At 45.0% G+C, this 16,155-nt stretch overlaps 1 protein-coding gene across 6 annotated transcripts in view; it reads left to right on the forward strand.

Annotated features, from left to right (window-relative positions):
- Positions 1-16,155, forward strand: part of PPP4R3B (protein phosphatase 4 regulatory subunit 3B) — a 39,496-nt gene continuing 23,341 nt past the window's right edge. For all 6 annotated transcript variants that reach the window (XM_018576646.1, XM_018576647.1, XM_018576648.1 and 3 more), the window contains exons 1-3: positions 1-415; positions 11,099-11,154; positions 13,110-13,208. In XM_018576646.1, the coding sequence (XP_018432148.1) occupies positions 274-415; positions 11,099-11,154; positions 13,110-13,208 (297 nt within the window). In that variant the 5' untranslated portion in view covers positions 1-273. The remainder of the gene's footprint in view (positions 416-11,098; positions 11,155-13,109; positions 13,209-16,155) is intronic.

The raw sequence follows: 16,155 nt of genomic DNA on the forward strand, positions 1-16,155 counted from the left end.
CAGGCGACAATATTGGCCCCCGAGCGACGCCGTAGCCCCTGCCAAGCCAGCCCGGCCAACCTGTTCCATTTCTCGCTGGAGGAAGAGAAAGGAGAGAATCGGGTTACAAGATGGCGGCTGTGTGATCTGCTAGCAGGTCGGAGGAGGCTGGAGAAGGAGATCGGGGAGAAGAGAAGCCAGCCGAGGAATCGTCCGCTCTGATACCATCAGCCATGATCGGCGGCGGGGGGAGCCGGGAATAGAGCGCTGCCGGGTGGAGAAGAGTGCGCCATCATGTCTGACACCAGGCGGAGGGTGAAGGTCTACACTCTGAACGAGGACCGCCAATGGGACGACCGGGGCACCGGCCATGTGTCGTCCACCTACGTGGACAGGCTGAAGGGGATGTCTCTGCTGGTCCGGGCTGAGTCTGACGGTGAGGAAAGGGCTATCTACACTAGTACCGGGTGAAGAGGGTTTTTGAGTTGGGTAACTACAAGTCCCAGTGTGCGTTGGGCCTCCTGGCTGCTAGGCTTAGGAACTAAAAGGCCCAGCGTGCCTTGGGGCCCTCTAGGAGTGAGGTGCCACAAATGGCAGCGTGCTCTAGATCTCCTGGCTGCTAAACTAAGGGACTGAAAAACCCAGTGTGCCATGGGGGCCCCCCAGCACTGAGGAACCACAAGTTCCAGGGTGCTCTAGGGCCCCTCTAGCTGCTGAAGTTAAGGAGCCACAGGTTCTAGCAAGTCTTTGGGTCCCATGGCTGCTGAGCTTTAGAACCATAAGACCCAGTGTGCTCTGGGGCCACAAATCCAACTTGGTATGGTGCCCTCCAGTACTGAGGAACTACAAGTCCCAGGGTGTTCTTAAGACCCCTAGCTGCTGAGTGAGGAGTCATAAACTCCAAGGTGCTATGGGGCCCTCCAGTTGCTGAGCTCAGGATCCAAAAGATCCAGCGACCTTAAAGCCCTTCAGCTGCTGAGTCAGGAGCCATAAACTCCAAGGTGCTATGGGGCCCTCCAGTTGCTGAGCTCAGGAGCCAAAAGATCCAGCGTACCATAAGGCCCTCCAGCTGCTGAGCTGAGGAACCAAAGGTCTAGGTTTCCCTGGGCCACCCATGGCTGCTGAGCTGAGGAACCAAAAGTCCTGGGGCTCTCTAACTGCTGGGCTGAGATCTGAAAGTTGTGTTCCCTGGGTCTCCTGACTGCTGAGCTGAGGAACCAAAAGTCCCAGTGAGCCCTGGGGTCCTTAGCGCACGCCCTACCTGGGTGTTAAGGAACAAGAACTCCCAGCATGTTCAGAACCCACTAGTTGCTGAGGAACTCGCATTTCAGCATATACTGGTTCCCTCTGTGTTCTAAGTATTTATTGCCCCGGGGGTACCCTCTAGGCATGGAAATAACTGTAAAGCCAGCTGGCTACTGAGGGCCGGAAAGCCAAAGTGTCCTTGAGTGCCCATAGGCTGCTGAGAAGCCTGAAGCCTAGACATGCCCAAGGTCCTCAGGGTTCTGTTACATGAGAAACCGTGCCATGTTTTGGGGCCCTCCAGCTGTTGAGGATCTACAGATACCACGAATGGTCTTTCTATCAATAATCGATCGGTTGATGGGAACCCAGCGATTTTGTCTCGACGGGTGAGGCTGGCAAAATCGTTTTCTAATCGTCCGAAAATGGATGGATTAGTGGCGTTTTTGTATGAAAAAGATTGCAGCATGAACACTGCACGTGCCCAAACGAAAATCCGTTCTGCCGATCGCCGAAATTCGGTGAGTTAGTATTGCTAACGAACCATTGACGAATCGACATTGGTCTGTGTGTGACGGGGTATTTGAGCTAGAATCCAAAAAGGGTTCTTGGCAGCAACAAAAAATCCTGAACGTAAATCGCAGTGTCTATGGCCAGCTTTGCACTGGGCGTGTTTTCAACATAACTATTTTTTCCTTTTTCTTTCTTTTGAAGCTTGTTTGTGACTATGAGCTCTTCTCCATACTGGATAAAACAAATGGTGCCCTTGTCCTGGCGTGCCATTACTTGAACATTGCTTCCTCATCACTTGGCCCGTTGGTTTGCTCTAAAACGGCCCTTCTTTTGGAGGTTGTGGTTTGTTAGGGGGGTGCCTATCCATGCACGTTGGAGGGGTGCAGGGAAGAGCCTCTCTACGGGAGCACTGTGCTAAATGTGCCACTGTTCCCCAAAATGTACTCCATTCCTCCAGTGTGTTTAAAGTGGTACTGCATTCTAAGTGTGGTAACACTGATTTTTTTTTGGGGTGCCTGTCCTCATCTCCCTCCACCGACATCTTCCCTGACCCTCCTCCACCGACATCTTCCCTTGTCAGCCCAGACCCCAGGCCTGAAGCTGAAGATTTTGAGACCAGACTATACAGTGAGGAGGAAGGTAAGTATAAGGCCTGGTTCACACCTGTACACCTGTCAACGCTCTACAAAACGCTCAAACATGAAAATCCCATTGTTTTCTATGGGTATGGTTCACACCTTGCCGTATTTCAGCCCGTCTGAACGCGCTACCAAACGGCCTATGCCTGAACAGGTACATGAGCTTCTTTGCGGCGTTTTTGTAGCGAGTTTCCACTTGGATACAGCCAAGTAGCCCTCGGAAACGCGCATATTCGATACGCATAGGTGTGAACAGAGCCTAAGGGTCCGTTTACACTCTGAGGTGACTGGTGTGTTTCATTACCTGATCGATGCAAGTCACCACAAAGGACACGTGGGCAATATTTGTTTTCTATGTGCCCTGTTCACAACACAATGATGGTGTGATGTGCTTAAAAATGGAGATATGCTGTATGTTTCCGCAGTGCCCTGGATGGCACCGGGTTCACCACATCACACTGCTCCCTCATAGCATGGCAAAACTGATAGTGGCTTTCACACTAAGGCCCCTTTCACATGGCTGGTCCGATTGGGTTCACCTGTCGGATTTTTAAGTGGGCCCGATCGGATGCCCAATGTAAGTCTATGGGCAGCCTTGTGTGCGTTTACACCCGGTTACCCCGGGCGCCGTCCAGGTCTGGAAAAACAAACAGAACAGCGTTCCTTTTCGTCTGAACTGATCGTGCCGGATCGGGAGTAACACACATGTCCATTAACATCCGATTCCCTATAGAGCAACATGGGGTCTGTCCATTTCAGTTGTGACATCTGCTCCTTACTGCTCTGATCAGGATCAGCCCGTGTGAAAGGGGCGTAAAACAGCATTTTGCATGCATGGCCGTGTGAAGGGCCCTGAGGCCCCGTTCACACTAGCGTGAGGTGTTGCGCATCTGCAGTCGCTCTACAATTCATGGCAGTGTAAATCACATTATTCTCTATGGTGCCCGTTTACACCTCGGCAGCACAATTTTTGGAAAGATGATGGCGCTACATAGTGTGTCTTTAGCTCCCTTAGGCTTCAATGGCAGTGCAGGAAAAACACGCGTAACATACATTTTGTCTATTTCTAGAAGGTATACCTGGAAGGAAAGCACTTTCTAATTAGCTGATGGTGGAGTGTTTGTGTATGTCCAGGGTGCTTACTGCAGGTATGTTCCTCATAAGTGGTCACTTGTTCTCAGTAACTGTATGAACACATGACTTTCTGTACTCCGAGATGGCTCCTGGGGGAGCCATCATGGTGCCTCGTGGTAAGTTCATTTTAGATAATTCCCCTTCTGTGTTCCTTTGGGAGCTTGCATGTGAAGCCCATGCTGTATGCATTGTACTCTGCCATCCCTCTATCCAAAATAAAGTCGGGTATACATGTTTCTATTTTCTTTGTTCAACCTTCTGGCCGAACGTAGAAAATAGAACGGTTTTCGCCTATGAACGCTTATGAGCGTTGATCGAGGAATCTCCTGCTGGTTACATTGAATACCTGCTGCTTGAATGGAATCATGTTTATTGTTAGAATTCCCTTCATTCAGGTAAGAAACGGGAAAATGTTTCCATCCCGAGCCTTTTCCTAAAAATGACTGATTAGTCCTCAGTAAGCATTAGAAAGTCGAACAAAAGTTTTCCAAAAAGGAGCATTTTTAAATGAAATTCCGCTGGTTTATGGCCGGCTTATGATGGGGGAAAACTTGAGGCTGATCCTTAAAGGAGAACTATGGGGTCAGGGCTTTTCCCCATAGTTCTCCTGAGGGTAACGGGAGGACACAAACTAGCGTCCTCCCGTCACCCAAAGCTCAGTATACCGCGAGCTACAGCTGGAGATATACTGAGACGCCGCAGCCGAGACGGATCCCGACATTACTGTTGTGATCCACCCAGCTGCGTGATTGACAGCTGGCTCTGCCTATCTAGAGACAGAGCCACCTGTACCCGCCCCCTGTCCGTTCCGCCAGTCAGCGCTGGAGGATCAGAGTGGGCAGGGGGGGGGAATCCCTACGAGGAGCCGTGAGTGACAGTCATAGCTCTCTGCAGGGACAGGATCGAGAAGTGAGCGAGCGACGGTATGTGTTCGCTCACTTCCCGATCTATTGAGCTGACGTGTGACAGTCTCATTGTCACACGTCGGCTCGAACTATGAGGCTGAGTGATTTTCACTCACCTCATAGTTCTCCTTTTAAGTAAAAAAACACGCATCCATTGTTGTATTCAAAGGATAAGGTAAGCTAAAGTTTCTGTTCTAGAGAAGTCACTTTCCTCGCCCACTGATAAGCTGACCGCACTCTGGAAGGATTTTCGTTCAAAACATTCGATAACGCCATCAGAGACCTCAGGAATGTCGTTTTATTTTAACCCCTTCATGACTGAGGCCCTTTTTCCAATTTTTGCACCCATGTTATATTCCACATTTTAGGCCTGAAAATGACGTAAAACCCCCCAACATTATATATTTTCTGAATGCCAAGACCCTATAGAATAAAATGGTGGTAGTTGAAAATTTTTATGTTGCGCAATATTAGCGCAACTCCTTATTAAACCCCAAAATTTAGTGACAAATTTAATTAAATGCCCCAAAACACAACAAATTACCAATTTTTTTAATGAAATATAAAAGATGAGGTTACAACGAGTAAAACGATACCCAACATGCCCAGTTTACAGATTGCGTGCGACCGTGAAACGGCGAAAAACTGCAGTACCCCAAAAAGTCAATAAAAGACACTTTAAAAGCCCCCACAGGTCATCAATTTAGAGATACCCCAAAATACTGGCCCTAGGATTATTGCTCTCACTCCGGCGTGCGCGGCGATACCCAACATGTGTAGCGCGTTCGTCGTTTTCATGCGTAGGCGCACCCGACGCGTGTTTACGTGGCGACGCGCGTGCTCGCGGGGGCGGGGGACTTTTAAATTTTTTTTTATTATTATTAGATTTATTTTATTTCATTTTAATTTTAAAAACTGTTCTTTTTTTTTTTTTTACTTTACTTTGACTGCTATCACATGGGGGGGCTTGCAAGCCCCCCCATGTAATAGCAGATGGTGGTGACAGGTCCTCTTTAAGGTGATGCTGGGGGTCCAAAAGACCCTCAGTGTCACCTTTACACTGGAAATAAGCTATTGAAGTGCAGATCGCACTTCAATAGCTTATAGCTGGGCTGCAGGAGCCCAGAACTGACAGCCCAGGGACCGGAAGTGATGCAATCTGCATCGCTCCCGGTCCCATAGAACGGGGAGGGGATCGATGAACGGAAGTTCGTCGACCTCCTCCCCAGCTCCCCGCGGACACAAAGATCGCCGGTCCCGGGCCCGTAGGAGTCACGAAGGGGTTAACATACGTCGTCAGTCACGAAGGGGTTAACATTCAATTTTGAACCAATGGAGTTTCCAAACAAAAAAAAAACACACATTCACTGAATTTCGTTCCTTTGGGAAAAAATGTCCATGCAGCACCTTCAATTCATTTATATTTTGTCTCTGTGGTTGAAAATGAACGCTGATTTGACCACATTGACTTCAAGGAAATTGAGTTTAAAAAAAAAAAATTTTGAAACAAAATTCTACCGATGTATGACCAGCGATAGTCAACCGTATCGCGCTTTTCCCACCGATCCATTGCTTTGTCAGAGGCTTTGGTAAATCCCCAGTGCTTATGGGAGTGCGGGAGCATGTGATCTCCTTCCAGAATGCGCTGCCTGATGCTTAGCAGCCAGTCGGCAGGCCTGAAAACTGTTGCATGGGTAGGAGGGTGACCTAGATAAAGAACTGTAATATATTTTCCTGGCTCCTAATAGCCAACGTAGAACACTGCTGCTTTTACAAACCGGCTCTAAGACTAAGAGCGATCGTGTGACCTCTGATCGCTCAGCTCATGGTCTCTTTCCCTGCAGAGAGCAGTGGCTGTCAGCCACTGCTCCCCGCAGATGCTACTCTAGTGCTCATTAGAAGGTAGAATAGGCATTAAAAACACAGGGGAGTTCGGTATAAGTGCGTGATGTGCTGTTCTTACAAGCGAACCTGTTACTTTGCTCCTGAATGGACTTTTTAAGCATCGTACCACTTATACCACCGCTGTAGACTTCGAGAACTTAGACCTGCTGTTGATGAATAGGGAGAGGAGGGTAAATTCATAATTTACAGGGAAGATCTATATAATATACCATATTTGCCGTCGTATAAGGCGACTGGGCGTATAAGACAGCAAAAAGTTTCCAGGCACACTTGCCAGCATGCAAAAAAAACATTGCATGCTTTTGCATGCTGGCCGGTGAGTGTGCCTGGAAACTTTTTACTGTTTGAAGCCCTTCCGTGTGCACCTTGCTGTAAAGCTGGTAACGAATTGATGAGTGCGTTTGCCATTTGTTTTGCTGGGCGTATAAGACGACCCCCTAATTTTTCTGTTAAAACACAGGTATTGGGCTATACTCGTCGTATAAGACGAGTATAGCCCAAAATAATGTTTAAATACACTCACTAACCTCCATGGCGGTATTCCCGAGTGTGGCTCGGGGGTTAATTTTCAGTACCATAAGCGGTAACCCCGAGCCACACTCGGGAATACAGTTTCTTACCTTATCCACGATCCTCGCTGTGTCCTCCGTCTTCCGGGTTCCATCCCTTGCAAGTGTCCACATCGCAGGGGGGCGGAACCGGGGGCAATTTTAAAAGTAAAACGAAAAAATAACCAGACCGCCAGGGAGGCTAATCTGTCAGCCCGCTGGATGTGCGGTAATACTGTATGTACGGTAGCTTCGGCTACATACAGTATACCACACTGAGCCAATCATGGCAGGCTTTGTATTCATTAATAGAATACATCGCTCGCCGTTATTCGCTCAGTGCGGTATACTGCACACCCGGCGTATAAGACGACCCCTGATTTTCGGGGGATGTTTTTAAGACTAAAAACTTGTCTTATACACCGGCAAATACGGTATATGTAGTTTTCTCTGAAGGTGTCCCCTGCTTATGAATTGTTTTCTTATCTGTTCAGGTTGTATTGCCCAGGATTTGTAAAGTTGTTTGCTGAAAGAAAAAGATGATTAGATAGATTGGACAAACTTAATTTGGCATGTCAAGCAATATTCATTTTCCCTATGGGCTGAGATATTGCTGCGGAAGACTTGTTTCTTCCGTGTTTCCCCGAAAATAAGACTGTCTTATGTATTTTATGTATCTTGTGTATTACCATACCATAATACCGCAGGGGTGTGGAATTCGTATCGCCCGATGCCCGGGACATGTAGTTCCGGGCGCCGGGCAAGTGGTTTTTGCACTGTTTTAGCCCTGCTACGGACATGGTGGAGCTGTGACAGGCTCTGTCACCTCCCCCAGCCTCTGTCCCCGGCGGCCGATGCTCGTTCCCATCACAGGAGTTCAAGCAACAGTGCTGTGCTAGAACTCCTGTGTTGGAGGTGACAGGGTCAATAAAGAGTACCTGTCACCTCCAAATGCTATTACACAGGGGATTATTATTCCCTGTGTGATAGCAATACAATAAAAAGTTTTTTTTAAATAGTTAAAAAGAAAAAGTAACCCTCCCACCATACTTACCTTTCAGCAAACGGTCCTTCCCCTCCAACAGTACGGGTGTACTATCTGTACCTGTTCCATGTTGTCTGAATTTCGCTCGCAAATTGCAAGCACTCGTTGGTCAACGCAGTCACCTGACGGCACTGACCAATGAGAAGCGCTTCTTAGCACTGCTAAATACGGTTTTGGTTAAAATAATTTTTTTTGTATCAGGACAAGTAGATTGTCATGAGGGACAAGTAGATTCGGCCCCCGCTTTAGTCCTTGGACAAGTAGTTCAACCTCACCTCACGCACCTCAATAGGCAACGCTATACGCACATTTGATATTTCCAGATGGTCGCCTATAAGGTAGGAAATCTTCTTCACGTTTTTGAGTTGAGGTCCACTTTAATTTGTGTGTACAAACACGCCTTTGACATTTTTTCCACCTTTTGATTTAATGAGTGGAGAATTGTTCATTTATGTTTACTATGTCTCTTCAGGAAGTGAACACTGCCGCATAGGCATGTATTATAAAACATCAACTCGGATGCTATTAATAGCTTTTTACTTCATAGTGTCCAAGTTCTTATACAACTTAGTAGTCCCACATTCTGATTATATGGCTGCAGATTGATGATTGATTACAGTACACAACAAACGGTACGCACAGAATTGGCCTTTTAGATTTGACCGGGCAATGGTCGATTTATTATATATGTAAAGTCAGAAAAGGTCAGCTGACTGGTCAGCAGAGAAGATTCTAAGCTTTTCTTTAGAGGTTCTTATTTCTGTTTATTGACTGAAAACTTTACTTTGAACTATTTTTCTGCTTTCATGAGAAAACGGTCCAAGTTACTTAACCTGATTGGCAGGTACAACGGGAGGCACATTTGTTGGAACCTTTCCACGTAAAAGCAATTTTCACTGAAATATTTAAAGTGACATTAAACCCTCAGATTTTTGAACATAAAACAATACTGTAATGTGCGCCTTACTGTAACCCATGGTAGTTTCCCTTCTCTTTGCTGCTCTTCCTTTTTTAAATCCGTATCTCTTCTCATGCTGGGCAGAACTTCTGTTTTGCAGCAGACTGCCTTGTCTCTGAAATGGATACATGGTGTCTGTGTGAAGGTTCACAACCTCAGCCAGCACTACAGGAAGAGGCACTCAGCTGCAAAGGGAAGTTTTCCCCCAGCATGAGACGAGATAGATTTAAAAGGAAAAGCAGCAAAGAGAAGGGAAACTACCATGGATTACAGTAAGGCACGCATTACAGTATTGTTTTATGTTAAAAAATCTGAGGGTTTAATGTCACTTTAAAACTGACCAAAATAATTGGCATCTTTCGTTGCTTCATCCATATTTAGTAAAAAGCAGACTTTGATTCAATAGAATATTTTAAATAAGAAAACAAATAATTGGCATGGACAGTAATGATCAGATCCATAACACTGTTTTGTTGCACAACCTTTAGGCCTCATTCACACGGGAAAAGGTCGAACGTACAGCTCCGTGCTACGTGCACGGCCGTATCGGGCAGCTCCCGGGAAGGACAGGTGCTGTGTGTGATTAGTACGCAGCCCCTGTCCTCCTCTATGCGAATATGCTGCAGTTTTTCTGGTGTGAATGAGGCCTTATAGGCAATCTCTATAAACAAGAGAATTCTGAGACTTCTGCATCTGCCAACAGGCTCATAGAAGGTCACTTCTGAATGGTCCAATGCTTTTTTGTTAGCCTTGCTTGGGGGGCTTTTAGCTGTGTGGTTTTTGGGTCATTATCCTGCTTGAGGACCCGTGACTGAGAGGGCTTTCTGACCCTGGGCACTCCATATTTTCTTGTTAGTCTAAATTGGCCCTGTATGTATACATGTAACATAGGGACCTTTGTGTAAAGCGTTGCGTAAATTGTCGGCGCTATATAAATACCTGTAATAAATAAAATAGTTTTGCGATCTCATTGTGCTGAAGCAGCAAAGCAAAAACAGCCCCAAAACATTACCGAGCCTTCACCATGTTTCACAGTAGGTATGGTGTTCTTTTCCTTTGTTAACCTAGAGATATGACTAGCCTAAAAGCTTTTGTTTTGTCTCACCTGTTTAAAAGACATTCTCCCAGAAACATTGTGGTTTGTTAGTATACGTTTTATGCAAATTCCAGTCTGGCTTTTTTATAGGATTTTAGTTCTTCAAAAAGCAACAGATGGTGCCATCAATCACTGATGTACCTTGACCTTGGAGTTCAGCTTGTATCTCTTTGAAAGTTTTCCCTGGCTCTGTCTACTCTTCACATTTTTTTTTTCCACGTCTGGGGAGGTTGGCTACACTTTTTTGGACCTTTTAGGCCCCGTTCCCACTGAGCGATATTCAAATTGCGTGTTTGTCGCGCGATTTGCATATTGCGCAACATTGCATTTGCCGCGCGATGTCGCGTTCAAGCTTGCATTGAGCAAGCTTGAATCGCGGCTAAATCCGCTCCAAAAAGGGTCCTTCTGTAGCGACACACGACCCGCGACAGCAGGACCCTTTGCCCCATTGGATTGCGATATCGCGGGAATTACCGCGCGATAAATCGCTCAATGTGAACGGGGTCTAAAACTTCTTAATATTTGCAACTATAGTCACGGGAACGTCAAGCTGATTGGAGACCGTCTTATAGCCTTTACCTTTTGACATGTTGGACCAGAGAAAGCAAAGGAGAGAATTGTCTGAGGAGTTCAGAGAGAAAATTATAGACCATGTGCAGTGTGGGGCACACGATGATACCAAAAAGCAGAGTGACTACTTTTCTCTATATAAATAGACTGATAACTAGATTGAAGACGTGTGTGTGATAAGTACAGAAAACACTTTGAAATATCACTATGTTTCAATTATTTATAATCTTTTCTAGGGGCACCAACAAATCTGTCCAGGCTGGTACCGTGCGTTGCTCCGGGTGCATTGTGACCTGGAGGTGCGTTTGGGGTGCCATTTAAAGGAATGGCAAAGCACCTGCCACACTAATGCACAGTAGGTGCTTTGCGCGGTATCGTATATATTAATAGTACGGAACCATGTGATTAACGCACGACCTTGGTGTGAACCGTTTCTTAAGCCTCTGCCACTCTATACAAAATAGAAAAAAAAAGTTTTAGATATAGATACACTAAGTCATCTCTGTCTCGACATTTGCATTGTAATTTAATTAATGGTTTGATGTTTAATTTTGTATCTTTTCAGGTTCGTTGCTTTTAGAATCAAAGATAAATCCAAATACTGCATATCAGAAGCAGCAGGTAAGAGGAAACATATTCAGGTGGCAGGAGCTAAAATATACACAATTTCCTTCCAGTTAATACAGTTGGACATTGAAAATAGCAGGGGAAGGGCTAGAAAAAGCCAAAATAAGAAACATTTGTGGATATTGAGGAGAATCTCGGGTTTCCCTTCATTATAAATAATGGATTTTGGATGGCTTGACTGCGTGCAACATTTGTGCTAGCATAAAATGTTCAAAGTGTCTTACAAGGTGGAAGAATCTATAAGGGCTTATTCACACCAAATGCAGACCAGATCAGCATGAGTTTGTGCACACGCAGTGCAGTGTGTTATACTGCGTTTTTGATGCGTTCCGGGCCATTTGGGGTTTTTTCCCGTTTAAAATAGGCTTTCAGGGCGTTTGCATGCGTTCCAGAGCATTCCCGAGCAGGTAAAATAGGGCTTGCTGCAGTTTTTTTAACATGCTCTGGAACTGAACGCTGCAATGTGAACTAGAGCTCAAAATACTATTGGAATACATTGGACGCAGTTTTGATCCGGTCTGTAACTGCTCTGCTACTGGAACGCGCTTGGTATGAACAAGCCCTTAAATAAATATCAGTGGCCCACCTCTGTGACATTACAACCAGCCTTGTAAATAGGTAAACTGTTTTCATGAAAGGAAGGGAAAGTGTGAAGTTTGACCTTTAAGTAGGTCCCTGTGTACACTGGGCTTTGGGTTTCCTTTTGTGTTAACATCCACTTTGTAGAAGGTTTTCTACATGCAAATAAAATATTTTCTGCTGTATACAAAGTCAGCTGCTCTTATAACTGCCAGTGTAGTTTCCTTTCACCTTGCACTGGACCTGTGATGGGTAATGAGGTTTGCCCAGCAGCAGCAGGCAGCTCTCCTCAAAAAACTGCCCTGCTCTATCTACCTACTCCAGTGTTCTTACAGTGACACAAGAGTTAACTCTTCAAAATACATTCAAGTACCTTACCAATTGATTTGGTTATTTCTCGGCTGAAGATCCTCAAATCATCTCTGAATTGGTGCTGACACAATGTCCTTCCTTCTGGAGGGTGGCTACCATTGTTCCCCATGGTCCCTGTGTGTGTTGTAAAGTAGTCACCGCTCCAAGCTCACTCCTGTGATGGACTACAATCTCATGTTTAGTTTACTAACTTGTATTGAGAGTGTAGTCCATCACAGGTAGTGAGCTTGGACATGTGGGGGCATGTTCTGTATCCTATCATGCATGTATTCTGTCAATTCATTGCTGCTGCCTACTGTATATGTTCTGTTTAAAGAAGTCCTGTCACCAGAACTTTCATTTCAACACATTTTCCATAAGATTATATGCACAATTTATTTTATGCGGGTTAGTTGTCTGTAAAAGCCTCTTGTGTAGATGTCCACAAGCCCTAAAACTGCTGCTGGATGTCCCCATCTATGATGTGATTTTAGCAGCCCCAGGATTGTCACTCTTTAGTATTTCCCCCATTTGCTCCTTCCCCAGAGATGCATAAAAGGTTATGTAGGGAGGTGGAGGAGCTGGGTCAGCACAGAGACTCTCAGAAGAGGAATGGGCTCTGATGTACATGGAAGGAGGGGGCTGTACTAGGGAACGGACTCTCCTGGAGTAGTCACATTCTAGCATGTTAAAAGGCAAGTAAATGAAAGGAAAAAACACAGCAAGGAAGCATTCAAATTGAACTTTCTGTGATGTAACCTGCAATTTTTTTAAGTTGGTGACAGTATTTCTCGAAAATTGGGGAATGCATCAATGTAGTGGTAAGGTTGAAAGCCTAGTTAAAAGGTAGACCTGTAATGTGCATTTATGTTTGGTGTCCATGTGGACCCAGTAAACGGCTTTATGATGTGCTGAACATCCAAAATCTCTAGCTATCTTATCAAAGCTCATATTATAAATCTGTATTGGTTTAAATAAGATTATATTCTATAGTGATCAATGTCATTGTTTATTCTCAGGACACGCTGATTGTTTGGTCTGAAGCAGAAAATTATGATTTGGCTCTCAGCTTTCAAGAAAAGGCGGGCTGTGATGAGATCTGGGAAAAGATATGTCAGGTAAATGGTTTTCTTGTTTCCTTGTCAGTGTTTGCTGATAAAGTACACAGTGTGACGTAATAAAGCAAAGTGAGCTATAGACCTGCCGTACCCAGTGTATGTCTTTTATGTGAGTTCACACACACGAATGCTCACATAGAATGTACTTTGTTGTACATGTGTCGATGCCACGGCAGCACCAACCACAGTGTACATGTTGGGTGATGCTGGCTCCCCGGTATTGGGCCAGTCGGTGATCACAATTAGCTGACAGCCCAGTTTTTACTAAACACTGCTTTACCTCTGCTTGTTCCATTGTGAACCAGAAAGAAATACTGATGGACTGCATTTAATTATAAATGAAAAGTAATTAAAAAACATATTAGATTTTTTTTAAAAACAATTCTTAAAATCTTGACACTGCATATATATCATGTGAGAGATTCAAAGACATCAGAAAACCAGATCACTCTAAAATGAATGATTTTATTTTTTTTAAAAGGCTTAATGCATGCTCTGAATTGTGGTCAAAAAATACCCACACCCCTCCCCTCCTCTGCAACAAACTAATCGATATTGAGAATAGTTGTCAACTATTCTCATTATCGATTAGTTGGTTGGATCCCCTAGGTCTCTCCCCCACCCTGGGAGGAAGGCACAGCAAGCAGTGGGCGGGTGCAATAACCATCCTGCTATTGTAATTTGAAATGGCCAATAACAGGCTGGCTATTGCACCAGCCCACTACCAGCTGTATTTATGTTCAGCTGCCGTCTGTGGAATCCTTCCCCCTGGCAGCTGACATTCACTGACCTGAAGCTATTCAAGTGCCATGTGCTTACAATTCAATTATTTAAAAAACGTTTTTTTATAGAAGGTGGAAAATAAGTCATTTTCGGTGTCGGCCTGACAAATTTTCCTGTGCGAGGTGGGGTTGCATTGCCATTTAACGGCACCCCAAACACGCCTCTCACCCACAGGGTGATCGTCCGCCCTGTGATGCCGTGCGTTCCAGTGCATTTGCAAAAAATTTTGCGTGCAGTCTTATTCTGAAGTAAACTTTGCTTGTAACACTCCCATTTGTGTATTTTATTTTAAATTAAGGATGGTATTTATTTTTATCCCATTTAATTGAGTAATGGAAAAAAATAATCGGCCAACTAATCGATTACCACACACACACACACACACACACACACACACACACACTTCCCTGAACTTCCTGGTTGTGCGGAAGGATACCGAGGAGCCATAGGCTGCTTCTGATGTTAGTCAAACTGTGGGTGCAGGCATGCTCAGGTGTCTCCACAGCAGCCGGCTAGCTGATGGCGGCACCTGTACGGGAGGGTGGAGCCAGCGGTTTGGATACTACCCGAGAAATGGGGAATAAAAAAAAAAAAATTGTATTAAAGTCTTAACAATCAACACCACAGTGTTGGGAAACCCTCAAAATGAAGCTCTCATTTACTCACTTTTGGTCTTGTAAATGTACCATTTAAAGTAGAGATGTCCCAATACCACTTTTTTCAAGAGCAAGTACTTTCCTTCAGGTACTCGATACCAATTACTGATACTTTTTCTTAAAGGGACATGTGATGTTTTTTTCTAAAACGATAGACTAATGATTTTAGGGCAATTATGAAGAACTGTAACTCCGAAGACTGTTTGGGTAAAATAACAAAGCCGTTCTATTGAGTAAATTGTCATCCTCCATATGGCAACCAGTCATTCATGTAATTAACAGGACAAACTCCACTACTCAATGCAACTGGTTTAACTCCCATCTGGAAACAACAGCCATATGTTAATCTTTGCCAACCTTACAGAGCAGTCATGTGGGATATAGTCCATTCACGTCATCCTCTAGCCACCACATATGATAGTCTCCGACAATATAATAATATAAATGAGGGGGGAGGAACTTCATCCATACTTACTCAAACGTGTCCGGTCTCTCTCGTGGCCCTCAGGTAGTCGGTGCTATGCGTGAGGGTCCATGCCCGGTCTCTCTCGTGGCACTCAGGTAGTCAGCGCTGTGTGTGGGGGAAGGGGGGTCTGTGCTCATAGTCTTCTTGTAGCCTTCTGGTAGCTGGTGCTATGCGGGGACTCTGTGCCTGGTCTGTCTCCTGCCCCCTGGTATTCTGCGCTGTACGGGGAGTCCGTGCCTTGTGTGATGACCCCAGCAAGCACAGTGCCTCTGGGCAGCTTGAAGCTATATACAAATGGAAAGCGCCGGTATCGGTGCTGTGCATTGGGCATTTTGTGACAATGCCAGGTATTGGTTTTGGAAAAACATCCCTAATTTAAAGTGATATCTGTTCAGTAAGTGCAAAGAAAGACCCTGCCAGAAATCCAGAGAGCTGATAGCTTCCTATGCTCTCTACCTGTGCTGAACTTTTTTCAGTAACTATAGAACACCTCCCCTTAGGTTATTGGAAGGTATTCTTTAGTCCTGTCCTAGGATAACACTGCTTCTCCATTGATACAGTATAGCAGGTGAATGTTGTCACCCTAGGACATGAAGTGTCACTGGCAGGATCACAGGTGTACACAAAGCCCGATTACAAAACGTCTTCAGTTTAGATCACATTTTAGAAACAGTTGTCATAAAATTGCCTAATATTGGCCACACTGCAGCTTCACCAAGCGTTCCATTGCCAGAACAAACAAATGGATCAACTCATCCTATCGCCATCAGTCTCTGTTTCATGGTTTCCATAAAAACATTTTGCTGGTCATTTTTTTAATTTGATCTGCTGGGTCATTTTGCAATGGAATGCTGATTTGAATTGTCATGTGGCATTTTCTTTTTTATACTTTGTGATCTTGCCAGTAACACACTTCCTGTCCTAGAGTGACCACTCTTATTTGCTACACTGTACTTACGGAGGAGCAACATTGTCACCCTAGGGACAGGAAGTGTTTTAGGACTACAGAACACCTCATTTCCATAACATAGGGACATACTAA

Source organism: Nanorana parkeri, unplaced genomic scaffold (assembly GCF_000935625.1).
Source record: "Nanorana parkeri isolate BGI_ZX_2015 unplaced genomic scaffold, ASM93562v1 scaffold72, whole genome shotgun sequence".
Lineage (NCBI taxonomy): Eukaryota > Metazoa > Chordata > Amphibia > Anura > Dicroglossidae > Nanorana > Nanorana parkeri.